General features: G+C 36.9%; 1 protein-coding gene across 2 annotated transcripts in view; it reads right to left on the bottom strand.

Moving 5' to 3' along the window:
• GPR158 (G protein-coupled receptor 158) overlaps positions 1 to 26,739 on the bottom strand; it is a 190,458-nt gene that overhangs the window by 75,937 nt on the left and 87,782 nt on the right. For both annotated transcript variants that reach the window (XM_077788579.1, XM_021533112.3), the window contains exons 4-5: positions 22,404 to 22,621; positions 5,440 to 5,508 (exon numbers count right to left, since the gene is read on the bottom strand). In XM_077788579.1, the coding sequence (XP_077644705.1) occupies positions 5,440 to 5,508; positions 22,404 to 22,621 (287 nt within the window). The remainder of the gene's footprint in view (positions 1 to 5,439; positions 5,509 to 22,403; positions 22,622 to 26,739) is intronic.

Below are 26,739 nucleotides of genomic sequence, written 5' to 3'. Positions count from 1 at the left end.
ATGTCTTGGAAGAAGCAAATTTTTCAGTTGGCCTCAGTTCACATCAATATATATGGAATAAACAGTGACTGTGCTTTTGTAACACATCCCTTATTTGAGGGACAAATGCATAAGGGTATTTTGCAGTGTTCTATTTTCACATTCATTAATGTCAAAAACAGAGCTTTCCATTGACCTTGCTCTGGTCAGGTCTGTTATCACTAATGCACTTACCATGGTCTCATGCTCCCAAACTTCACAGCTCATTTTTTCCATGTTAATGCACATACAGACCATTTGAGAGGAAAAAAACCTCCATATCCATATCTAAGCTCCATGACTCCCCACTTTCTATTACTTCTCGTAACACAAAAGGGTAGGTGATTTTAGCTTGAGTGTGAAAGAGGGAGTAAGACAACCCCAGAAACACATCTTAAAACTTAACACATGCAGCAAGCTGTATGAGCACAAAGTTTATTCCAGGATTCACTACTGAACTATTTCATGAGGATTAGGAAGTCAATGCCCCCCAACCCACAGTTCCATTTCTCTATACTGAAAACAATATTGCCTTTTTATAATTTGCAGTTTGGAAAAACAGGGGAAAGCTGTAATGAATTTAGATTTTTTTTTCAGCCAAAGAAAGAGTGAAAGAAAAAAATCATAAAGTTTTTAAAAAGATACTCTGCAGCCTCCAAAGCTAGTCCATCTTATGATCTAGCTGACATCACTGTTACAAGATTCAGCCTCACTGTCTGACAGCTTTCACTTGCTGGAATTTAAATCTAGTAAATCTGCTATATCAAGAAAATGGAGGAGAAATTATTCCCTTAGTCTTTGCAGCATCACACTCACTTTACTTTAATCACTCACTGTAGAAATTCTATCATATTAATATATCACACAATCCATTGCATGTATTTTGGAGTTTCAGTCAATGTAGACTAGCAGTATGGGAACTATTTAATATATCAAGCAATCCTTGCTGCCTAGGGTGGAATTCATCCCAATTTGAGGCAAATACCTCAAACTTCATTTATAGTCCCTGAAGTGTTTGCCATGACGCACCTCATCTTCAAGTCCCAAGTCTAAAACAAGTCATAAAAGGCCCAGTTCCTCTTCAGGATTTGGTGAGCATAGGATGACTCTCTCAGCTATGGATGCATATATAAGAAATACAAAATCACAGTATTTCATTTGCAAGGGAGCTTTGAAGGTCATCTAGTCCAAAACTAGGTCATGTTGCTCAGACCTGGGCCCAGTCAAGTCCTGACACCTCCAAATATAGATATTTCATAAACTCTGGACAAAAAAAAATTGGTAATTGAAAATCCTCACAGATAAACAGTTAAACAAAATTTTTCAACTTGTGACCATTACAGATGTCTAACATCACCTGCGATCTGACCTCTGTAATGTAAGTAACAGTCTACTCTCTTACAACACTGTGATACTTTTCACTTTATTTGAAGGTCTTTGTAACAAGTAAAGAGTTTTTAAACTTGTGGTAGTGTGTTCCAAGCATCAGCAAGACAGAGAATTACGAAGGGTCTAAAGGTTTCAAAATAGAGTTTCTGGACAAGGAAAGTAATGAGATTCCTCCCCTCAGAAGCCAAGTACCGAAATTAAGGGACTCATCCATATGACGGTTGGGGTTTGGCTTTCTGTTTAAAATCTAAGAACAAAGAAATATAAACAAAATCAATGAGAAAGTCTAGTGTTCATCTGGAGGAGATCCATTGATAATTAGAAAGACTATGCAAAGGTGAATTAGAGATGTTACTATAAGATTACAGAAAATATAAGAAATGAGAGCTTCAGAAATGTGAGCTGCCCAGCAATTTCTGTGTAAAATCTATGCATTTGTAATAGACAAAGCTCATCTGCCTGCTTATAATTCAGGAAAGATCAGTGTTGTTATGAGTATAGCAGAACTTGAATAATAAATTTAGGTGAAGACCATCATTTGCATTTCCCATTTGGTTAGAAGGGCATTGAAACAGCTGTTTTTCTCCCCAAAAGCAGCTGACTGGTGATATTATTTTTCAATTAATGATATTACACTATGAATAGATTACTGCATGTAGGCATGAAAACAACAACAATTAGTGAAAGAAATTCAACAATGTAACAAAGTATGTTTTGGTTTTCATTTAATTGGAGGGTAGGGAAAGTCAAAGATGGAATAAACCCCTTCTAGACACAGTGAAATTTGTATGCTGAATGCTCTCAAAACAATCCCAGCCAGGCTGAGTAAACAGATCTAGAAAAAGAAAGAATCAGGCAAGTGTAGAAGAGTGGAGAACAAAGATGACAAAGACTTAAAGCAGTGTTGAGAAAATCAAAGGGATTTTGTTTTTTCAACAGGATTGTAATTTTGCACTGAATCCTCAAATGAATAGAGATTTCAGTTATTTAGAACTAAAATGCCATCCCTAAATATCTTTACATTGTTACATGCACTAAGCCAAGCTGTGTAATTCCACACTTGGTTGATTGTGAAAGTAAAGCTTTTTAGTTTTACATTCCAAATCACAATAGAATAAGAGATGACACCAAAGGAAAACAGCTTTATGTTAAAATACACCACCCTGCTGCAGTGGTGCTTACGAACACCATTCCACATGTTAAGTCACATTTCATACTATCTGTGGAAAACACAGCCTAATTTAGGTGTATAAGATGTGAGATCTATTTTAACTAGTCTTAGAGGTCTAATATACTCCTCTAGCATAAAAGGAGGACCAAATCAGAGAGCTGAAACAATGACCTCTGGGCACATATTACTACATCCTTAACCACATCTCTAGGTCACAAAATATTCCCAATTCTTCTCGAAAGCAAATAAAAACACCAAATAACATGAAGGGGTAAATAAATATGACCCAGGAGAAAATAAAATCTGCTTTGCAGGTACATGACTTATTACCAATACATATATTAATAACATATACTGTACACCCTGCTATGAATGAATATGTGTGTGAATATCAGCTGGTGAAAACAAGACTCTTTTAAAGCTCAGGTTTTCTTTCTTGTGCCATTCTGCTCTGCTTTGTGCTCTTTTCTCAGATAATAAGCAGGTGAGCACATTTCTATTCTGTCCATGTACGGCAAAACATCAAGAGTTCACATTCCAAGTATCCACCCCTCACAATTCGCACCTTTGTAGCTTTTCTTTTTTAAAAAGACTATGCCTTATAGCTTTCACACATTTACTGTTTCACTGTCTTGCCCTGAATCAGAAATTGATGAAAACTTCCTTGTAGTGAACTGAGGGACAAGAATATTGGAAAGCTGATCTTTCTGATCTTTGATTTTACAAAACTATATTTTTCTGGTTGGTGAAATCAGGATTCATTTCTCTGTCTGAAAATGCAAAGGACCTCCCACTATCACATTTGCTACATCCCTCCCCTAAAGCCCTCAAAATAGAAATGATAAAATTGCTCTCTTTCTTTTTCCCAAGTCTGTAGGAGTAACAGTCTGATTAGTAATTCCCTGTATAAGAAAGAAGAGTGTCCCAGCAAAGAGCGTGGGAGCATTAAAGTGCTAGAAGAGAGAAGCCACACTTTGCCTATTCATTTCTAATAGAATGTGTTCTCAGGGGACAGTTTTATATAGTAGAAGCTTGAGATTTGCACAGAAAGATAAACTCTGGTCAAGTATGTGCATCCTATCTGGGACATAGTCTAATCAGGAATTTTCAGCAAAAATATTTTTCCTCATAATATATCAAACTGTCATTTTGCACTCGTTGTACATTTAACATCCTTAATGTCAGTGAAAAAGGAAAAGGGACTTAAATGTCAGTGAAGAGCTGAGAGGATGCTTTGGTTATTGAACTGCTCCCTCCCAGGACCACTTCCTTTCTTCTCCCTCTGTATTTACAAATTGTGGATGGTCACCAGCTCTTGCATGCAAGTCACCTGCTGAGAGAAGTCTTTTTCCACAGCACTATCTCAGTGTCCCAGGTGCTGAGCACCTGAATCCTGAAGCCAGCCACTAAGGGATGTTTGTCCTTCATGAAGCACAACAAATGGAGCACCAAGTCAAGAACCAGGAAATGAACTGAAGGATGGGTGAGCAAACTGCACACAATTTTGATGAGCTATGATGAGGCTTCTCACATTTTGGATCTGAGGCTGCACAGATACTGACTGGTCCTAACTGAGCACCTGCCTGGGGAAGCCATTGCCTGGCCCCAGGGTTCTCTGAGAAAGCAAAGAGAAGACAGCTATTAAAGGAAACCCCTTGCATCATCCTTTACGCTACGAACTTCTGTAAACGCTCCACTGCATCAACTGAGCAAGCAGTGCATGGGCTTTCTGTTCTGTTCCCTGAAAAGAAATATGAAAGAAGCTCTGAGAACTCATGGGAAATGTATTTATTGCAAGTTGTAAAAAACTTTTGTCCAACGTGAATAAACCAAAAACTTTCATTTCCCTGGGTTCTGCAAAGTAAAAGATGAAAAAATATATAAAAGTATCCTAGAAATGCACACACATTTTCTTTGGAACTTGAAAGGTCCACAAAATTCAAAAAAGAATGTATTAAAATTCCACCCGAGTTTGTGTTTATATATAGTATTCTTCACACATTCTACTACAGTTTATTTCCTACTTGTTCTGCAGCTACTGAAGTGTTTTGTTATCTAGCTGATCTTTTAGTAACTACATGATGGTCTATAAAAGCACAAAAAAATCTGACTACTGAGGAAAAGAGAACATAAACATATTTTAAAATAGTCCACAACTCCATCTTTGGATACCTCCCAACCTGTATGCTTTCTATCAGCTTTGTTCAATATATACTTTGATGTCTTGCTTTATCTAGCCTTTTTTTGGGGGTTTGTGAGGCAATTAACAAACTCAGTTTTTCTGGGACTTTTGAAAAGAGAATGGACACATATTTCTATGAGTTTTGTGATATATTTCTCATGTGACTATGAAATTACTTTTTTTTTTTCCCACTTACAGAGTAAGGGGAATGCAATTTAATTTTCCTGAAGACATAGTATTGAAGATCCCACATACCTTCAGAAACATCAAAATTCATGCCAGTAATGCACTGAAATAATTAATCTCCTTTATACTACATTCCAGAGAAATATGTGGTATAATCAGTGTCTTCCTTTTACATACATGCTTTTTTCCCCCATACCATAGATTAGGGAGATACTGTCTTTCAAAGCAAAATCTCATCTTAGCTCAGAAAACCCAAAAACTTCCAATCAAACACTGGCAATTTTTATCAAATTGAAAATGCAGAATTATTACAAGTATAGTAAAAATATGAGTGTTTTTATGAATATTTGAAGATCACAGCACATTTTGTAGTCAGATTAAACTAATAATTAATAAATAGTTTTTACATTTATATTTTCACCAGAGTCATTCATGCAATGTTTTAAAATGTCAGCAAGGGTATAATTTTTTTTAGAAGTTATAATTGACTTACCGGGAAGTACAGAAGAAGCGATCCAAAAAGAATGGTTTCCAACAGCACCAACCCTGAAGCCCTGATACTCTAGAAGACAAAAACCAACACACAATATTAGAAAATTCTTTCTGTGTGCCATTTTCATAAAGGTACCTTGACTTTTGTCAGTGTAACACTTCCACAGTAATGTTTATTAAGCTGTCTGTCATGCATGCATGCTTCACACTCTTTAAATCACAGGCCCATTACAATGGTTGTGTTTTACAAAATTAAATTTAAAATATCTATTCAACAGACATTACCTGGATATGATCTGAAATTGCTAAATTTGCTCTCAAGTGTCAAGACTGAGGGATCATGGGAATTACAGACATGAACTTAACTGTAAAATTTGTTCTGCATTGTTTAAATTTCAAGAAGTCCCTAGAAGATTTTTGCTTATTTAATATTAATGACTTAGCTTCCATAATAAGTATGAATAACCTAAAACTTTATTAAATATAGTGTGCTCTTAGACTGCAAGTGCATTTACTTTTCCTGAAATTCTTGTACAAAGATGTCAATTTATTAACTTGTAAGGATTGTAAAATACTACACCATTTCCTCACCACATGTTGGTTAAGAAACCAACATGGTTTTCTTAAATCTTAAAATTAAAAAAAAAGAAAACAATTATTTTTCCTAATACGAAGAGTATTCCAATAAGTCTGATGATTTATGTACAGTGCAACTGTGCCTTACCTTAGAGACAAAATAGCAACACTTGTGAGAAATGGAAATGTTAAATGAAGATCAGAATTGATCACTGCAAAAGCAGAATGCTTTGCTGATCTGTGCAAGGTACAGCCCAGGTGCAGAGGCTGTGAGCACCAGAGGACAACCACGACAAATCAGCTTTTGTTTAGCAAGAAGCTGGGTTTGAGTCACATAAGGGAAGAGGTGGGATAATGCTTTTTATCATGCCAGCACCCTCCCTTCCATGAGTGGCTCCAACGTCATACAAGACACAACATCATACATGGTAGAGGTCAGTGAGCTCACATCTCTCAAGACTGAAAAATACTCAAACCACTAAAAAATATTTTGTTTTCTTATTTTGTACAAAGCATCCCTATATACCAGAATGACCAACAAAGCAACTAAAATGAGCTCCATATAGAGATGGAAATTAACTAAACCATCTAAAATCCATTCAACTCCCATGTGGACATTCTTTTCTAAACAAGTCTTTCACATCCTGATCAGTCTTTTCTTTTCAAGTTTGTTGCTGGGCAGCATGATTATAAGATAACCTACTGGGACAAAGAACTTCAGCTTTTCCAGCTCTTCTTCTATAATAATAAATTATCCCATGATTTCTTCTTACCTGTGTTCTGATAGGGACCATTCTCTGCAAATTCTATCCATGAGCTTCTGCTTCCTGCCCCAAAAGAAGTGTGGCTTACAAAGCAATGCTGGAATTCAAAATGGGCTTGAATCCAGGTTTTGACTATACTTTCACCTCAGTCTTTGGTACCACGACAACAGGAGGTTTCACCTAATGTTTACAGATATTACTGCTCTTCTAAACAGGATTCCTTGGCAAATAGAATATACATTCTAGCAGAGATGAGTGCTATCCACAATGATGAATAAAAGCTCAAAACTTCCAATGCAAAATATTACAATTATTTTTACATAAATGTAGAGAAAATAAAAAAAACAAGTTGTAAACTGAAGTATAAGAATTCTCCCAAACTACATTTTTGAAATGGTTGGTTTTCTTTAGTGCAAAGAAAAAGTGTTATTTTAACACTTGATTTTAAAATATTTTTATTTCTTCCATAATGACCACTATAGCCCAAGAAGTCCAGGACAAAAAAATTATCCAGTACTGAAACTTTAATAACAGGGATTACCAAAAGAGAAGACAACCAAACTAAAGCAGAATATTTCAAAATTAATTTACTAAAAATATTTTCTTAGATAGACAGGTATTTCCAGAAGTCTGTGAGTAACAGTGTTTCCACCAAAAGCTGAATCTTCCACTGTACAGTCTTTGCAAATTTTGGTCCCTAAGACATGGCTGGGGGCAGAATCACAAATGCTTCACTTTCTGGGCATCTACAACATATACAGCAGTGAATATGCCCACATGCCTCAGGAAAAAATGCCCTTGCTCCTTCCTCATCTAAGAAAATAAGCAAAAGAAAAGAAAGCGATGATAGACCAAAGTGGGTGTCCAGCTATACAGGCTGCACAAATAAAATTTTATGATGGAATTCCCAGAATTTAGGGCATTTTAGGACACAGCTCTGAGATCTCATGCTGTGGGAATTTCTTCCACTTGGGTGTAATATTTGTGTGCTTTTTCTTTCTTTTTTCTTTTCTTTTTTAACAGCTGCTTGGGGTGTTTTGCATCTGTCTTGCTTGTTGGCATTTATTTTGCTTTTATTTATTTATTCCTTTGACTGTTCATCTTGTGTTTACTTTGCTTATTGCCACTTTGTCTGTGGTGTTCATGTCCCATACAGGATTTCATTTCTATCTTTACTTATTTGTGTCAGTATAACAGTCCTTTCTGGATTTCCTTGTCTCACTCAATGGTTACACATTGCTGACACCTAAGTAATACTGCAATTTATTTTGTTTCTAGCTTCATACTACCTTTCATACTTAGCTACCTATACCATTCACTTATCTAGTCTGCAAAGAATATTGTTTGTGAAGGACTGATTCATGCCTTCATCCATTCTATCCAGGCCACATTAGCAGCCTTTGAGATAAACAGTCTTTCCTTATCCTTGAATGTCAGAAAGTAACACCATTTCCATGAAAATTCCCATTAAGAAAGGAAAGTCATATGTGCCTCTCGGCCACTGCTAAAGGGCCATAAATAAATGTAAAATAATTATCTGCACAAGGGCAATTTTAAAAAGTGCAGCTGCCCAAGTTGCATCAAGCGTAACAAAACAAACGTTGAATTAATGTATAAACAAACACAGAAGATATTGCATTTCATCTCTCTGTAGTCCTAAGCAATCCAGGAAATACAACAGCATTAATTAGCACTCAATTTCTGAATGTCATCACATAAATCAGTGATATGAGTGTCATAGTATTTTCATAGTGGAGAAAGAAAAAATAAAATCCAAAATAAAATTTAAGTCATCCTGTATCAGCTACATAGCGTAATACTGATTTAACTGAACTGCAGACTTTTGGTGTCAGTCCAGGAAGACTGCAGGTTCCTCCAGGCCACATGTCACTGTGTACTATATGAGCACGGTACCATGGAAACCTAGTGGAGGGAAAAGGTTGGCACGTTTTGATTTTTTTTCACTTCTGTTAAATAGTTCTGCCATTTCTGTAATATAAAGAATGACCGAAGAGGGCTGTGATTTACAGAAAATTTCCTTTTACATAGGTAGTTTCACCAGAATGTGAGCTTGCCTTTCAGATAAATAAAGCATATCAGAAACCATTAGAGGAAAAAAAAAAATCAGATATACTTCTTTTTTTGATCCTAACTTCGAATACATTAATATTTATTAAACCGGAGAGTGTATCTACACTCCATATGTAACTGGAAAGCACATATGGATACATGACAGAATGGAAGAGAAGCAAGGAAATATAGAGACTAGAGACAGGTTTACTCTGCTGTGCTAGGCTGATATATTTGAGGAGACTAGAAAAACTACTATGCAAATTGTCTCAAAAGAAGTGCAATAAAAAGTGTAGCTAAAGGCAGATGTGGAGGCAATGTGCTCGCTCTGCAGTGCTCCCAGGAGGACCCTTGTGCTGCAGGTCTGGCAGATCCATCCCATTCCACATGAGGACATGGGAGATGTGATGAGACCTTACAGGACTGTATTCCCAAATCTGCCTCTTACTTCTCTGAAAACCCTTCCTGTTCAAATTATTTTTATTCATGGTAATAAAAGGTGGTTCTTTAATTCTATTATATTAAAGATGTGAGAAGATATTTTTGTCAAGTTGAAAATATGTGGTCTTAAGTGGAGCTGGTTGAAATATTTTGTTGCCAGTTGCTTTTCTTACTAAAATACACTTCCCAACAAATAAATATTTTTTCCAGTATGACTATATTTTTGTCTTGATTTCCATGAGCTGTTTTTCTAAAGCCCATTGAACCTTTTTCCTCTATCTTATCCCATATAACTTTTGCCAACCACAAAGACACTTATCTTTCTTAATGAAAGAGCTGTGTAGAAAAACTAAATTTCAGGAATTTTATCTCAATAAAAGTTTGCTTTTAAGAAATAGAATGCACAGATTCTTCTTTCTGCCCCCAAGGCTGAGCAATAGCAAGATGTTTGGCTCTTCTGTTAAGAGACAGAAGCTGGACTTCCAGTTCCCAGACATTGATATTAAGAGTGGCAGAAAAAAGTGGAACAATATTTCATTTTGGTGGGAAACTTAATACTATTCATACCTGTAAGAGGAGTACTGGGGACTAAAGAATGGGCATAAAAACAACTGGAAGGAGTTCTCTGAATCCTCAGTTAGTACCCTATAACAGTAGTGTCATAAGTTATTTATTGTCTTAATAATAAATTCAGGGACTGATTAGGACCACTGCCCATGAAAATATAAATGTTTTCCATAATGAAAATGAAATGTTTCCATAAAGAATTCCATAACAAGGTTTTGCTTTGATTTTATTATTGTTGGTTGAAGTACAAAATTCAAACAATGCGTTCCCACCTAACTGCAGGAAAACCTCTTCAATTCAAGGGAGAAAAAGTTATATCTCTTTTGGAAATTTCTCTGTAAAATAATGAAGAGGAAATTGTGTGTCCTGCTCAACTTTTCCTCTAACTAACAAATACTTTTAACCTATTTGAATCATAGCCTCCTAACAGAATACAGATTTCAAATACAGAAATATTCACAGCAAAGGCAAATTTTACAAAAACAGGCCTACAGTTACAGTCTGCCACTTAAACCGTACTGACAAGTTGTCAGTATTTTCTGGCATTTGCAGGTTTTGTGCAGTATTCCTAAACCAAATAAATATAATCCTCATGTTCTTTCATTTCCCTTTCATGCCTTTGAAGGAGACTAACATGAAGGTCAATTTTTTTTCTATTACTAGTTATAGCTGAGCTCAAACAGAATATAATTATTAAATTTACTTTTTACTTGGAAAAAAAAAGTCAGGAAAAGCAAAGGCCATTAATCACAAAGCAATTTCATTACCAGTACACAAGATTGCAGGCATCCAAGAAATCCCAAAATATTTAATTTTTCAATTCATGGGGCCCTTGATCCTTTCTGTTATACAAGTAACAAAATCTGCTGAGATGTATCATGATGAAGGTAAGGTGTTCTGCATTTAGAAACATGGGCATTGCTGCACTACACCACCTAAAAGATAGACATTTGAGAAAACAGTATTTGCTGGTGAAGAACCCTCACAACAAAAATGGTTTATCTCCCAGGGACATCCTTTCTTATAAGGGCAGAATATTCTTCCTTGGGGACATACTGTTTAGATCAAGACACCTGCTTCTCATCAAATAGTGGTGAATATATACATCAAAGAAAATCAGTAATGATATAAATACCTAAGTTCAATTTCAGTCTATTCACAGCTTTATGGTTAATTTAAAAGATGAATATGTACAATGACAACCATCAAAAATATGGATCACTTAAAGTATCTGTTTCACTAGGTAATGCATTAAATTAACATAGAAATTAAATGAAGGTCCAAAGACATTACTTTCAAGACTAAAATGCACTCTATTATTGATAATTGCCTAATCACCAAGAGATTAACTTGAATACACAAAAAAATCTCATTAAATAGGAAACCAAATTTCAGGAGCAGGAGGTAGATCTGTTTAGTTTACAAATAGCTTCAGAACACCTGAACTAAATTTTAGCTTTCTTATTCAACATGGCCTCACCTATTACAGAAGATAAACCACAGCTCAATAAAATTGTCTGTATAAATTGTAGTTCAATCACACAGAAATAAACAGTTTATGGTAAAAGGATAAAAAATAACCGGACTGCAAAGTTCAAGAGTCATAACATCTCAGAGGAAACAAACTGAAAATTATGTGAGAAACATTAGAATAAATCTGATTGAGGTAAAAATTCTCATTGTTTTTCATTACTTAGAAGGCAAATTAACTATAGATGAAAATCATTATAATAATTTCAGATCAGTCAAAACCTCATACCTCAGAAGGTTTTAAATCCAACTTTTACTTTACAAGAGCCAAGTGCTAAACCACTCAAAATTAATATCTTATGATTGCATCTGAGAAATCCTAATCCCAAAAATGGTGAGATTTTTTAACTCTTCAGAATTTATTAAGTAATATCTCATTAAGTTTAGATCATGGAATGCATGTTTCACATTTGTTCTTGAAGGAAATACTGCTCTGCATAATTATTCTTCCTACCAATGTATTGCTGAAAGGCCCAGCCCAGGGAAGACTCATGTACAGACCCTGGACAAGGAATAAGTTTAAATGGCTGTGCTATCTGCACAAAGTTAGGAGTTTAAATCAAGGGACAGCATATGGATAAGGGCAGATGAGAAGAACAGTGGAACAACAAGGCAATATCACATTTCAGAACCAGCAATTAGTAGTTAATCCCAGCCTATCATTATCCCACTCTTAAGTCAAATACTTTGTCAGCACTTGAATCTGAAGACATAATATGGAGAGCAGGGGATGCTCTCAAAAAGCCTCCACCAAGCATGAGGAAAGTATGAAGTGAATAAGGGGTGCTTTTTGAAAAGGTAACAAGATGAGGCTGGTGTTGACACTTCTGCATCAAAGAAATACCATTAGGAGACAGAAAAAAACTCATGTGGGAGTTGAAAAAAAACAGAGATACACAGCTCATACGTGATGTCAAGAGGGAGATGCAGTGAGGACAGCAGAAAGTGGCAGAGCAGTAAATCATGGGCAACATCACTTCAAACAGACAGGAGCAGGCCGTGCCTGCATCTGCCAAGGCCAGCTGAAAGGACATGGCAGTAGTCAAGACACAAGACACCAAGCTGAGACAAACTTAGGGCTGCAGACTGGCAGAAAACATTTACTAAAAGGGAGCTCAGAAGCATTTTGGCAAGGCTTAGACACAGCCAGAGACCAAAACGACCTTTGGTAACAAGCAGGTTGCTACAGTAACTATGAAAGCAGCAGATGTGACATCCTAGAGGGAAGCAGGAGGAGATCAAGGCTTCTTTTCTGCTATATACTGAAGTTGATGAGAAGATGTCAGAGAAAAATGTCATGACTTTATTCCAGACAGGGGGAGGCATGGCTGCAACAAGGAAGGCAAAAAGCAATGTGACTGTGTTCATAGCACAAAGTTCTAGTGAGAAGCTGACAGCATGAGCCTGCTCCTAAAAACCTTCAACTTTTACCCAAAGAAATGAAGAAGAGCATTAAGAACAGGAATATGTTTTAGTCTGAGCAATTTGTATTCAGTTTGTACCACATGATACAGCCAAAACCAACCAAACAACCAAAATACTAAAACCAGCACAAAGTTTCTCTGAACACTCTACCATTAACTAAAAGTTTTGCAGTTACAAATATGCAGTAAAAAATGCAAGACTTTTCCTAGAATAAGGTTTCAAATAGAGTTTTATTTATACTATTTGAAAATTTTCATGCTACATTTTTTTCTGGTGTTTTCATTCCCTGTTTCTTCATTTACGTAACTTCTTTCATCTCTTTGGGTAAAACTTCTAAAAAAAACCACCCTATTTTCTCATCTTCATGAGAGCTTCTCCTTAGTTAAATTGGATTTTTGACATCAAAATAGGGTCTTACTACTAGACCCTTAAAACAAAAAGAAAGCTCTGCTTCAGACAGAAGTCTTCTCTTGGAGAGGAAGGCATGCCAAAGACCTCATGCAAGCCACCAGGGGCTTTTCTATTGCTATTGATTGTACAAGGAAGGTTCACAGCAGGATACAACTCCAAGACAAATAGCAGGATAAATAAATAATGTCACCGTTATTCTGCTGACACAATAGCAAATCTCTTCCCAGCAAATCTGTAAATGCCCACTCAGGAACCAAAATGAAACTCCACATAAATGCAACTGTCCTGAACTTACTGCATCAAAGAATCAGTGGGGAAAGCTTATTACCATTTGACAGACTACTCAGATACCCTAGAAGGGCTATAAATATGAGAATCAGCAGGAATCAGAGAGGAACAGACAAGCAAAAATCTTAGCAGGTTGCTCCGTTTAATTGATGACTCTTAAAACAACCTTGGAAAAACTCTTCTATGAGTCAATAGTTGTCATTGTTGGAAAATATTTGCTGGAATTCAAGAATTCAATTACTTAATTTTTCATATTTTATTTTTAAAGTGAAATAATTGTCTAAAAGAATTAAATGAACACAGGCTTTCAAACTTGCTACAGCTTTTTTTTTTTTTGTTGACAGCTATATCCTTGCTAGCACCCTACACTTAGAGTGCATTACCAGCTCCATTCGTTTGAACTTTGAGGCTCTGTACTGCAGAGTTTTGTTGAATACTGGTAGAACAGAAAGTAACAATGATTCACAGTCCACAAGGTCTTATGCAGCAAAACATTAAGATTAAGAAAGCAAAGGCCAGAAATCAGTTTCAATGTCAAAGTGGAGCAAATGTGTCACAATCTGTGGCTGATTGACATCACTTTGAAGGCAGTAAACTCTTTGAAAAACCATGAATGTTTTCCAGATGGCCCCCCTAAGATGTTGTGCAATTCAACTTTGTAGAGACAAGCACTGGCTTAATATAAAGTTATACAGAGAAGATTGCAGAAGATTTAGAGCTACTGCTGAGTATTGATGAAAAGTCATTTTTATGACCTACTATGTCCATTAGGAGTAGACTCTATCTAAGAGCACTTTTTTCTGCTTCCTACCACCCTGCTTTTCTTTAAGATCTTCTTTACGAGGCTGAACTGAAATCAATGAACATACTTCATATCTAGATATTTATTTTCTTCACACTTCAGTTTTCATTAGGCCTAAAGTATCTGTAATTTATTTTTCTCTTCACAAGTACTTGATGCCTCTAAACTGTGTATTAAAATGTAAAATTAATGTGAAACCTTTGGCCTTATGAAGTGAATATACACAATACCTTGCAAACACTGCAGCCATGCCTACTGTCTTTGGGAAGTCCAGCAGCCCTGAAGTTCTTTGGGAACTCCATCCTCCCTGACACTCGAGAGTTGCTGCAGGCTAACAGCCCCTCCACTTCTTATCTTGCCAATATGGCACTTTTAAATTACTTATGTGGGAGTCAAGAAAGTACAGCACCCCCAAAGGCACATCTAAACTACACAGGAAAATGGGAAGGGACATGCAAATAAAGGAAATGAGGATTCCACTAAAACAACAGTTTTGAAAACAACATCAGCAATGTCTTTAAACCTGCACACCTGAAGACTACAATAAACTTCCTGAGAAATCACAAGAAATTAGGTTCTCACCTTAGGACAGGATGAAAAAAGGGTGTCTATTGCACTACATTGAATGTATATATGCTGAGTGAACTATCAGGTATGCCCACCAGCACAGCATGTAAAGGCAGCTGCTCCATCTGCGCAAGATCTTCCTTCTATCAAGTTTCCACTTCAGCTGAAATGTCAGAAATTGTTGTCAAGGGAGAAAAAAGCAGAATGTGCACCAAAGATGAAAGCCATCCAGGCATAAGCACATCAAGATGCCACTGTGGAGTCAAAAAGGGAAAGGGATTGGCTGATTTACATTAGAAATAGAGGTATGTTTGCAAAGCCAGCATGCTTTAATATTTAAAGATGTATCACGCATCAATAGCCTGTGATTACCTCATTCTGAATTACTGTATCCTATTGCAACTGCAGTAAGGGAGAAAAGACGTTCTTGATTTCTCAATATTAGAAAGGGGAACTACAGCATAAATTTGCATGTTGCTTTTCCAACTATGTGCAGTTCTGTGCAGTGTTTAAAATTGCACTGTTTAGGGACTATCTTCACAGTTTTGAAATCTTATTTAGCAGAACACTTCAATATATTTACACTAAATAAAAAATGGGAGAGTGGTGGCAGAGTGTATCTAGCCACCCTGAACTCCAATTCAAAAATCTCTATTTGACAGAATAAAAGCCCTATAAAATCAGTCTGTATTCTATTATTTGCCACATTTCTCTCAAGAATGGGGAAAATTATTTATTCCTGTTGATGATTAGGCATATGCTCATGTTAACTATATTTACCTTGACCAGTGTTCAAGATGTATATTTTCTTCCTCTCATTAAAAGTATATATATATTTCTGTATTTCCAACAGTTCCCAAATGTTCATAAAAGGGGGGTTGGGGAGGGTAGGGGTGGAGAAGACCAGTACAATAAAAATCATGTAGTTTAAAATTTCCAGTATTTGAGATTCGAAATGGTCTTGAACAGGGCAAAGCCCTTCATTCCAATGGGCTCTATCACAGTCCTTCATCATTGTTAATGCCATATGACAAAACCATTCCAAATTACTGTGTTGAACTCTAATCATTTTTCCCACTATTTTTCAAAGCTGAAAACAACCCTTTCCAAGTGTGCTCACTACTACCAATTTTACCTTGACATGCTGTATTTACATCCAGAGACGCTGGCCACAGGTGCATCAGGAAAACGAAAAGACCAGATCCCCATGCTCACTCTCTGTTCCCCTATTTCCAGAACCTGGCAGCACCACAAGGTGGTGAGATGAGGGCAAAGTAGTTTGGCTTTAGCACATCTACTTTGAAGCCTTTAGCATTGATCTGAATGAGAATTCCCAGCAAATAAGCCCCTTCTGAAAAGGTCCAGCATGAGTCAAGGCTGGCAGCACATCCTCATCTCTCCTTCATCACAAAGTAGCAATTAGTCTCTTCCACTCTATGGCTGAGATCAACTTCTCTGCTCTCTTTGCCAGTAGAGGTTCTTGGCATTTCTTAAGGGCACTTACAATTCCTCACAGCAGTTGCATTCTACCCGAGAGCTCCCTGTTTGAGGTGGTAGGCTGCTATGCAAAGGTCAGTTATTTTCAGCTCTTCCTTCCAATTCATTTGAAAAGGCAGCCTTAGAACTGATAAACCTTTTAGGTTCTTTGCAGGTAATGACCTTCCACAGTCCAGTACTTTTACAAAAATATCATTACAACACAGCTAATTTTCTCTTTAAGGCTCTGGTAGATTTCTAGCCCTATGTTAAGTCTGATTTTTTTTTTTTTTAATCTGATTTTTATTCATAGTTATTTAAATGTTCAGTTTCTTTCCGGTAGCTTTGCTGGTCACTCCCTGTTTGACCTCTCCCTTGGTCCACACAGCACTCCTCACACAGATGAATTCTACTATTTTGTTTATGCTTTTTATTACAAAGTCACTGTTCAGCTTTTCATTTTTGAGAATATTTGTTTTAACATCCATGATTTCTGTCCTTGTCTAAATAGCTACTTTTGTTTGCTTTGCCTTATACTTTTTGGACATGTTTTATGTAGTGATGTTTTCATTATTAAATCAATAATAATGCCACAGCACATAAAGATGTTTGCCTTGCACAGTATCACCTTGAGCTGTTTTGTTCCTTAGTTGCTCAACTTAGAGAATGTTTCCCTCCCCATATACAGCCATGAATATATCTGAATTGGTAAGGCTGAAAGGTGTTTTGCAAGATCCTCAAACTCAAAGCCTTGGAAAACCAAGGAAATAAGAGGAGCCTGTTCCTTTACAGACTCCTTTGTGATTGATAAGACACATAATACGATTATCAACAGCACTGAGCCTTGTTCCTTGCTTTGTATCCAGCGTCCCTTTATTTCTCTGACACTGCAGAAGCCTCACCATCTTCCCAGGTCATATTCAGGAAAGTCACTCTTCAGAGAAGTCAAAATAGAATTCCAACATTTTCACTATTGAGGAAAGATCTCTTTTTCCCAGGCTTCATCAATTCCCTCAGTGGCATTAAACTGGTACTGCCAGGTGCTGTCAGCTTTTGTGATGGGATTTCACAAATTTTCATCTCCTTTGAGTTTTTGAGCCTCTTGCACCTTGTGTCAATACCAGGTTCATGGCTTCTAGTTTTCACTACTGATTGGCATGAGAGCTGTCCACAGAAAAGATTTCTTTGAAGTGATAGACACATCTGATTTCCCTTCTGTATTAGCTATGAAGAATTTTTCCTCTTTTGTCTTTGTTCGGCACATTTCCCCCATTTACTCTCCTGCTTAAATTCTTTGTCTTTTCACATTATAGCAGTAGTATCTCCTCTTCATTTATTATATTTTTCATCTTTTTCTGTGTTTCCCTACAAAGCTTTTCACTAGTGGTTTAGCTTCTGCTAGTCCTTCTGTGCCTTCTTCCAAATTTTTTTTTTGTTCCTATCATTTTGGAGTTCTTCTTTCTCTTGGCAATGGGCCACATTTTCTGCCTATGACTTTCTCCAGTTATGACTCTTGCAGTTAAATAACATTACTGCTGATCTGATCTCAGGGCTGCTGAGTCACTTTTACCTGTGTTTGACAAAGCCTCAAATTAATTCCACAGAATTGATTGGAGCTTTGTCACGGTATCTTTTTGCCATTCCATTTTGCTCTTTTGACCAATTTCAATGACTGCTTGAAGTCACTACTGTGCATTTACATTTACAGTTTGGCAATGGTCAGATTGGTCAGTGGTACAAGTAGTATCCATCAATTGTGTTTTGGATTAACAAGTTGAATTTTGTTTTGTCACCTATCAAATGTGCAAGTCTACATGAGTAACTACAAGGTTTTCAAGAAGAGACATGAAATCTAACTTAATGACACTTTGCCAAGAGATTAAAAGATGCTCTGGTTTAGACTCCAGTGTCCTACGTCACTTCATGGCCTGTACTGTGTTATTAAAGAAGCAGAGAATGACCCTTCCTGATCTATCCTCCAAGTTTCAACCAATAAAATTATGACCTTGAAGAATCAGATATTTCACCAAAACCACTGCGTTTAAACACCCAAAAATACAGAAATGTATATAGAAATATATATAGAGAGAGAAATAAACCTCCATGATTCCTTCCTATCTGAATTGCTTTATACTTTGGGATCTATGACATTCTTTGCCAGTGAGTACCAAAGCAACTAAAAGTTTTGTAATGCAACTACTTATTTTTTAAAAAAAACATTTGAGAGATCCCTTGATCCTAATCCCTCTAATGATACCCTAAGAAGAACCATGAATATATATCTATGTTTGCACATCAACATCTCACTGCTGTACATGATTTTATAACATTTCCTGCCACCCCTTGATTACCTACACATATTGCAGCTCACCTAGTCCCTTGAGACCAAAATTTTAAGAGTTTTTGGTGGCAGACCTTGGAAGAAGCACTCTCATATCTACATGCTTATAACTCCCCTTCACAGAACTACAAATACATTTGTAGGGCATCACATATCTCACAAAACCCCACTTCCCATATTTGCCCATGGACCCAGTAATTCTGTTATTTATTACCATTACTCTGAATTCCAAAGTGCAAAAGTTGGACCTATTGATCTTAATTTCTTGTCACTATTATAAGGAGTCTTCCTATCTTCCATTGCTCCTCTACTGCCATTAATGTAAACTTATTACACAATTAATAGTTCAGCAGTTTTCTAGATAGAAGTCTGAAGAGGAGTCTTCAGAGGAACCTTAAGAAGTTCTAGAAGAAGAGACTTACAGCTTCATAGACTTGTAAAAGCCCCTCTAAAGAGAAACCTGGCTTTTAAAAGCCAGTCTTCTGGCTTGCTATTGGCTTTGCCTGTTTATTACCATTCATTTTGTCAAGATATGAGCAGGACCTCACGAGATGGTATTTACCAGGTTCAATGTAGAATCTTATTATTAGGACCTAGGTGAGTAATAATGATTGTGTCAAAATGAAAGTTTGATCATCACATGTTTTCAGTAAGACTTTGGCAGTAATTGTCAAGAAGGTCTCTGTTCTCATGGCTGTGCTCTGTGGCAGTGCTCCATCTTTCACCCGTGGTTGGCATTTCAGCAACTGCCTTGGTTCTCGCATATATTCCACACTGTTTACAAAACTAGGCTGGTGGCAATTTTCCACTGTAAGTACTGTTTGGTCATAAAAAGTTCAACCAGTGTGATCTGAATAGCTGAAGTATTCTTAATTTCTCTAAAATACTTATGATCTGCATCTGCTCTTACTGATACATTGACCTTTTTTAATACAAAAAATGTCATGTCACTTCCATCATAAGCTGAAGGATGCTTAGGGACCTTTATCATTCTTTGTGTGAATCATAATAAATCACTGCCGAGGTGCCTGGGGTGTTTCTTCCCAAGTGCTTTCTGTTGGCAAAACTTAGTTTTTTGAAGGTAGTAATTACCAGGAGCCTCCATGAAGTACAAACATTGAGAAGCCTTCTGCAGTCACTTTTACTAAAGAGGTAACCTGATCCCATTTACCTTTTGATTTTACTGATCAACAGACAGATCAAAATGTCATATACCTACTCTTCATTCCTTTCAGGACTGAAAAGGCCTTAATTTAACATCTTTTATTTTCAATTTCAACTCCCATCTTTTGCTCCCTTGAACACTTTGAAGTTTGCTTCTTGATATAGTAGCTGTATGCTGTTCTTTCTGTTAAAATGTTGCATTCAAAACTATTTTTTGCAACTATTTGAATATTGTAGCGCTACACGTGGGAGAAAATCCAAAGATACGCTCTCCTCTGACTCCCACACAGCGCAATGGAAATTAGCAGTTTAACACAGCAACTTTAATCACAGCCATATATACTAACCTAATTGTGGTTTGCTTCATTAACAGTTGGATATTCTCAAAAGGGCAGATATTTTGAATCTACTTCAATATGTGTTCTTTCATTTTCATGATTCTACCTTCTTGGCAGAGAGTACATGGTAAACTCCTAGTTTTCTTCCTTCACTCCAAATTTCTGTCATTTCCCAATGTAACTAGGAGTTTTCTTATGCAAATACTCTGTTCCCACTATGTTTGCCCTTCATACAACTTCTCATGTCATGGTAAACACACAAGATCTTTTTCATGCTATACAAACAAGACAGAAACCACTAAAGGAATATCTAAGTAAAACTCAACTGATTGACATGAAAAGCACTGGAAAATCTATCAGTTTCTGTTCCTTGAAAACATCAATTATAATGGAACGGTTTGGTAATCAACATATTATTTCTTTTGTCTCATGTTTCCTTCCCTTTTCCTTGTGAGATACACATTTAGAGAAAAGTTAACTTTCCTGTAAGGTACCAAAACTGTAATTGAATCCATCTCTGGTCAACTGAATGAACTGCAATGTCTCAAGAGCATATTTTTTCTTTCAGGGAAAAAGAATGCTTTGTTTTATGACTGATTATTACTCATTCATGTGTCATGATTACCAATGGCAAGAGAGAATCTGGAAAAAAAATAAGCACAAACTTCTTCCTAATAACTGAAAAGCACTTCAGAGACCACAAAAGATGTGTATATGCCACTTCAGCATTGCTTTGGTATTAAAGGTTCAGATTCCATGTATTTCTTCACTCATAGACTACTATGGAAAACTGACTAATTATCACAAATGTAAAAATGTGCTTTTCATCACTAGCAGGTTTTGTGAAGCACAAGATTCCTGTGTAATGTCTAATAAAGATATATCTTTTTACTCTAGCAGATACCTATATCAGAACATATGCAAATGTATAAGTGCAAGAGTGAAAACTATTTCTCAGCCTATTTGTGAAAAAATATAAATATTCCCTATAAAACAATTAATATTGTGTAGTGTAAAAAAGAAGACAAGCCAGGCTTAAAATAGCTGCATATCACTTTCTAAATCTCGAAATAGCTTTCACTCACAAGAAATGCTTGTCATGATGTTGTTTATGACATTAAAAGTGAGTAACATTACCAGATTAAAACCTCACAAAATCAGAATGAAGTCCTTCTGCTAAGTTAATGTCAAGCAACTAAACAGATGCCTACAACAAACTTTTCATAACAAAAAGACTTTATGAATACAATTAAGTCTGTAATTTGAATAATTTAATATAATATCATTAAATACAAAGACACTGTCAGAAACAGAAGAGATAAAAAAAAGGAATGCTCTTGCTCGTTCTGTGATTTCCTTGCAGGATATTAAACTCTTTCAAAATGAGCCATGCATTTGTAACACAGACACTGCAGGATCAGGAAGACTGTGGGATCAAGAATTCCAAAAACCAAAATGGAAATACTTATCTAGTTATAGAAAGTGGATGAAGCTATTAATTTCAATAATGTAGCACACTGTGCGCACACATGTTTCTCAAATGTAGGTAGTGAATATATGCCATCTTCAGTTAATTTCTTTTTAGTAAATTTGAAATTTCAGAGAATATTCTGCATTTACTGACGCAACAGTGAGATTCCAAGAGATATTACCAGATTTTCAGTGAGGTAAAAGCACAAAGTTCATTAGCATAGTACATAAATGCTGCATCAGCAATTTACAGATACTCCTTAGTATACTCTTGCTTTAGTGAAAAAAATAATAATGTTTAACTACAGAATCACATTTAAACTCTCTAGGATCTAGAATTATTCAGAAAGATTTCTCTTTGCCATAATTACTTTCCATCTAGTCACTCAAATATATTGAAACCAAACATCATTCCCAGCAGTGGTAATGCAGAAAGATCCCTTTAGATATGTGCATAATTAATTGGTCTGATTTTCCAAAATTAATTAATATTTTCCTTGATTTGCGCTGAACATCTATAAAAGCAAGCATATTTCATTGGAAGACACAAATTGCTCAGCTTTTTTTTTCTTCTTCTTCTTCCCCAAAACCACATAAACAATTCAGGAAAACATTCCTGTTTGGAAATCCCATCCTTCTTGCACTGACGCTCAAATTGGGAAGCTACAGAACCAAGACAAAGGAGTGTGTAGCACACGGTGAGGAGGAACACCCAAGTAAAACCCGCGGGTTTACCTTTGCCTTGCGGAAATGGTAGACCACCAGCATGCTGATGAAATCCAGCAGCATACAGAGCGTTTGGAAGGAGATGATAGCCAGCCGTAAATACTTGTCCTCCTGTGCATAGCAGGGAGTATCATCTGTGCAGAAAGAACACCCTTCTCTGCAGGGCAGGCAGGTGTAGACTTCCTCTGACAATTCACCACCAGAAAAGCGATTTTCTGCATCCTTTCCTGGAAGTATCAGAAGAGGGAAGGGAGACACCTTTAGCTGTAGGGGATGGGGAGTTCATCACCAGTCCTCTGCTGGGCTTCCTTTACCTCCCATTCTTTCTTAATAGGTTACAAAAAAGCTTGGCTTGCCCAGTGCTGCTTTTCTCACTAAACTGTCCTTTGTAACATTCAGAAAACACAGAATGATGAGGGAAAGTGAGCTTATTAAACATCAAATGCTTTCCTGTAATATTTAAAGTGGGCTAAATCGGCACAGGAAATTCTATGAAGAATTTTGAATGAGGAAAAGATTACATTAAATATTTGGGAATAAGGAATGGATTTTACACAGAGAGATGATGGGCAGACCCATTAACTACCTAATGTTCATAGTACAAGCTCTGATCCCATTTTCAGATTGTTCCTCAATTTTATAAAAATGCTATCTAGTGAATTAATGAGCTTCAAATTAGATGAAAACCTTCTTAATTAACATTTGTTCAACAGGCTGTTGCATGATTGCACTACTCAGTTCCCAAAGCAAAACAAGTACACTTAGAGTAAGTATAGTTTTCCATTGTTCACATAAGCACACCAGGAAGTAGACACCCCTATTTGTCTAGGAAAATCAATGACTATTGAACTGACATCTCATCCATCAATGTGAACCCATCAAGAACACACACAGAAGGAATCCTAATTTTTCTGATCTATGACCCTTGCCCATAAACTCTTGTAAGGCTGCTTACACTACAGGCCATTAATATAATTAAAAGGTAAAAGACAAATGTGGGGGGTGGGGTGGGGGGTGGGGGGAAGAATATTGTTAAATAAAAGGAAAAAAAGAATTTGTTGGAAATGTTTGTTATAGGCAAGACATCCTTAGGAGCTCACAGAAACAACAAAATGTGGCTGAAACCAAATCAATGGGTGTGTTATAATGTGTGATAACTCCTCTCACTTTTCACAATTCTAGAGAATTGCTTCAATTTCTTTGAACAAAATTTTCCTTCTCTGTCAGGGAAAGTAGTAAATCATGCATTGCTGAGTCCCTCAAGAGACAACCTATTCCAACTATGCTGCACATACACAGAGGCTTATGCAACTCTCTTCAGACCTTTAGATTTAAGCAATTGAAGCAGAAGGTTTTCTACAAGGGTAATTACTTCTTGCTTTCTCAAATCCATGTCCAAGTGCATGTGAGCACACATTTGCTGCCAGGCAAAGCCTGGGAAAAGGACAGAGGCCATGCTCCTTGTCAGTGTAGGATGCTTCACTCCCACATCCCAGAGTGAGTAGAGAACAGGATGGTATTTCTCATGCAGTTTGTGAATTTCTCCTTGGAGCTCTATTCTGAACTAAGATGTCAGAAACATGAATATAGCAGAGTAGTACTGACTCATATTGGAAGTCAGATTTTTAGGTACAAGGAGTCAGCAAAAAGAGGTCTTGTGCTTTTTTGACCCAGACTGTGTGAGGATCTGGGTCAAAAAAAAATTGAAATATTGGAAAACTGAAATCTTGGAAAATAACCATGCTTGGGCATACCAAGCATATTGAGAGCTCTAAAGAACACTAATGTTGAAGATATTCTAGAACTGGAACTTCTCTTCAGAGCCCACACCCATGAACCTCAACCCATTATCATTCCAAGAGCTTTAACAGAAATCACCTTCTCCATATCTAACACCAGATTCCTGCATTCTTAAATTCTAGAGCAACAGACCCACACTGTCCTCTGCCAGGGACAGAAGTCACAGCCTCTCACGTCTCATCTCCATATCCAAACCAAGAGTGCATTCCCTACTGTCCGAGTTTTCCACTTCATTTCCTCAACATTTAAGCTCATGTCACCCCGCTTTTCCACCACATATGTTTCTTTATCATTTCTATAGCTGCCCTTCAATTAGCCCATCTCTCTAAAACCTCACATTTCTGAGCACCGTAAACCATTTGTTAATATATATTTATTGTGTCAACTAAATAAATTATTTGCAGCATAAAAACTCACACACAGAAAAATATAGTTCAGGACCCACAGTTGTGAGATGGCTTGTCACAAATATAATCTGAATATGGCTTGATAATTTAGCATGATTCTAAACTTGATGCACCTTATTTCTGAAATGTTCAACCTTGAAAGTCATTGCAAATACACTATATTGCATTTTATCAAGCAGTTTCTTATCAGAATCATGTGGGAATGTCTTCTTGTGGATGCCCATCACATACTACAGGGATAACAGTTAAATAAAAAGTTGCATGTTGAAGTGAATATCCCACAGATATGACTTCATAGCACAATAGCAAGCTTTTCTTTAGACGTGTCTGGTGTCATGTTTAGAGACTGGGATGGGCTGCACAGGGAGGTGGTGGAGACTCCGCCCCTGGAGGAGTTACAGAAAGACTGGACATGGCACTCAGTGCCATGGTCTAGTCTATGGCAGTGTTGGGTCACAGGGTGGACTCAATGATCTCAGAGGTCTTTTCCAATCTATTGCTTCTGTGGTATTGTCTGTTGTATACAAAGGAAGATCCCTGATGCACATCTTCTGCACTGTCTGCACTGCCAGCCAGGACTGATTTTTCTGTGAATATCTTTTGACTATCAGATGGAGGTGCCAGCTGGGTGTGGCACTCAGTGCTCTGGTCTGGTTAACAACGTGGGGGTTGCTTACAGGTTAGAGTCAGTGATCTCGGAGGTCTTTTCCAACCTACTGGATTCTGGATTGTTCTTTATAGCTAATAAAAGAAAGATCAAAAAAATATTGATCTGCATGAAATTTTTCATACTTCAATGAGGAACAACTAATAATTCCTACGTGTTTGTTTTTTGTTTTTATTTTCTGCTTGAAAAAAAGAAATAACTTTTTTCAGACCCTCTGAAATAAATTCTTAGGGAAGAACTTTCCTTGTATATACCGCTGACAGGGATCTTGTCCACACACACCCTTGCCATGACTATATGTCTCAAGGCACAGCTGCCCAATGCATAGTTGAGCATTTCTGCCCTTTTGGTCTGGTCCTGTCTCCTCATCAAAGTCAATGTAACATCAGTTCAAGACACAGACAGCCCAAGCCAAGCCTGGAGGTCCTCTAACAGAACTGCTAGATGTTTCATTGTGCCTTGTCCTGTCTCAGCAGTTCTTTGGGATTACATGTTTCCTGCAGTGAATAAAAACAATTTTTCCTCTTCAAAAGATGTCAAAAGATTCTAGACATGGTAAGGTAGATGAACAAGAAATCATTCCTGCTTTGTGTAAGGCAGTTTCAGCACTGTCACAAATGAGATAGAAGCAAACACTGTGCAGCAGAAGTTAAAGCTGAAAATAAGCGAGGTATAAAAAATAAAAAAAAGAAGAGAAATAAAATGTAATAACCAAAAAATAAAAAGGATAAAAAGGAAGAAGAAAAGAATTGAGCAAAGTAGGTGGAAAGTAGGAATAGGGACATAAACTAACATGAAGTATAATAAAAGAAAAAGCTTAAATGTTTCAGCTATTTCCACTCCACCATACTTTTTTCCTAGCTCTTCTCTCTTCTATCCCAGCCTTATTTTTCTGTCTGATTGGCCCATCTGTTTTTGAAATGCTCTCCTGAGGGTAACTCTTCATCAGCTTCAGTTCTCCTAAGGACACTTTGCCACGCAAGGGATGCTTCAACAGCTGCAACATCACCAGTTGAGACCTTCCTGCAAAGTGAGAATGGCACCACAGACTGCTGAGAGCCAGGGCAGGGACTGCTTTGTCCCAAACCAAATCATCCTGCACTCCAGTCAGAACTCAGCACATGAACACAGAAAACACAGTGCATGCTGAGCAATGAGCAGAACAAAAGACTGATTCTGCTCCTTTTCTATAATAAATTAGGGGCATTCCAGTTGCATCAGTGATGTTCCACTAATTTGGTGAGAATGTAACTGGACCTTTTGGCACCAAAACCAGGCCATCTGCCATGGTCATAAGCCTCACCCTGGAAAGGAATTACTGAAGTCAGTGACAACCTTCCTACATGCAAAGATCTGCATGTGCAGGTTCTGTTGAAGGAACAAAACCAAAGGGCAGGTGTAAAAAATGAAAGTTCCTGTTGAACTGGAAATTCCTCTTGGAAAGTTTTACGTGATCATGGCAGTGTTAAAG

Source organism: Lonchura striata, chromosome 1 (assembly GCF_046129695.1).
Source record: "Lonchura striata isolate bLonStr1 chromosome 1, bLonStr1.mat, whole genome shotgun sequence".
Classification (NCBI taxonomy): Eukaryota; Metazoa; Chordata; class Aves; order Passeriformes; family Estrildidae; genus Lonchura; species Lonchura striata.
The sequence above is the reverse complement of the archived record's forward strand: the minus strand, read 5'-3'. Positions and strand labels throughout refer to the sequence as shown.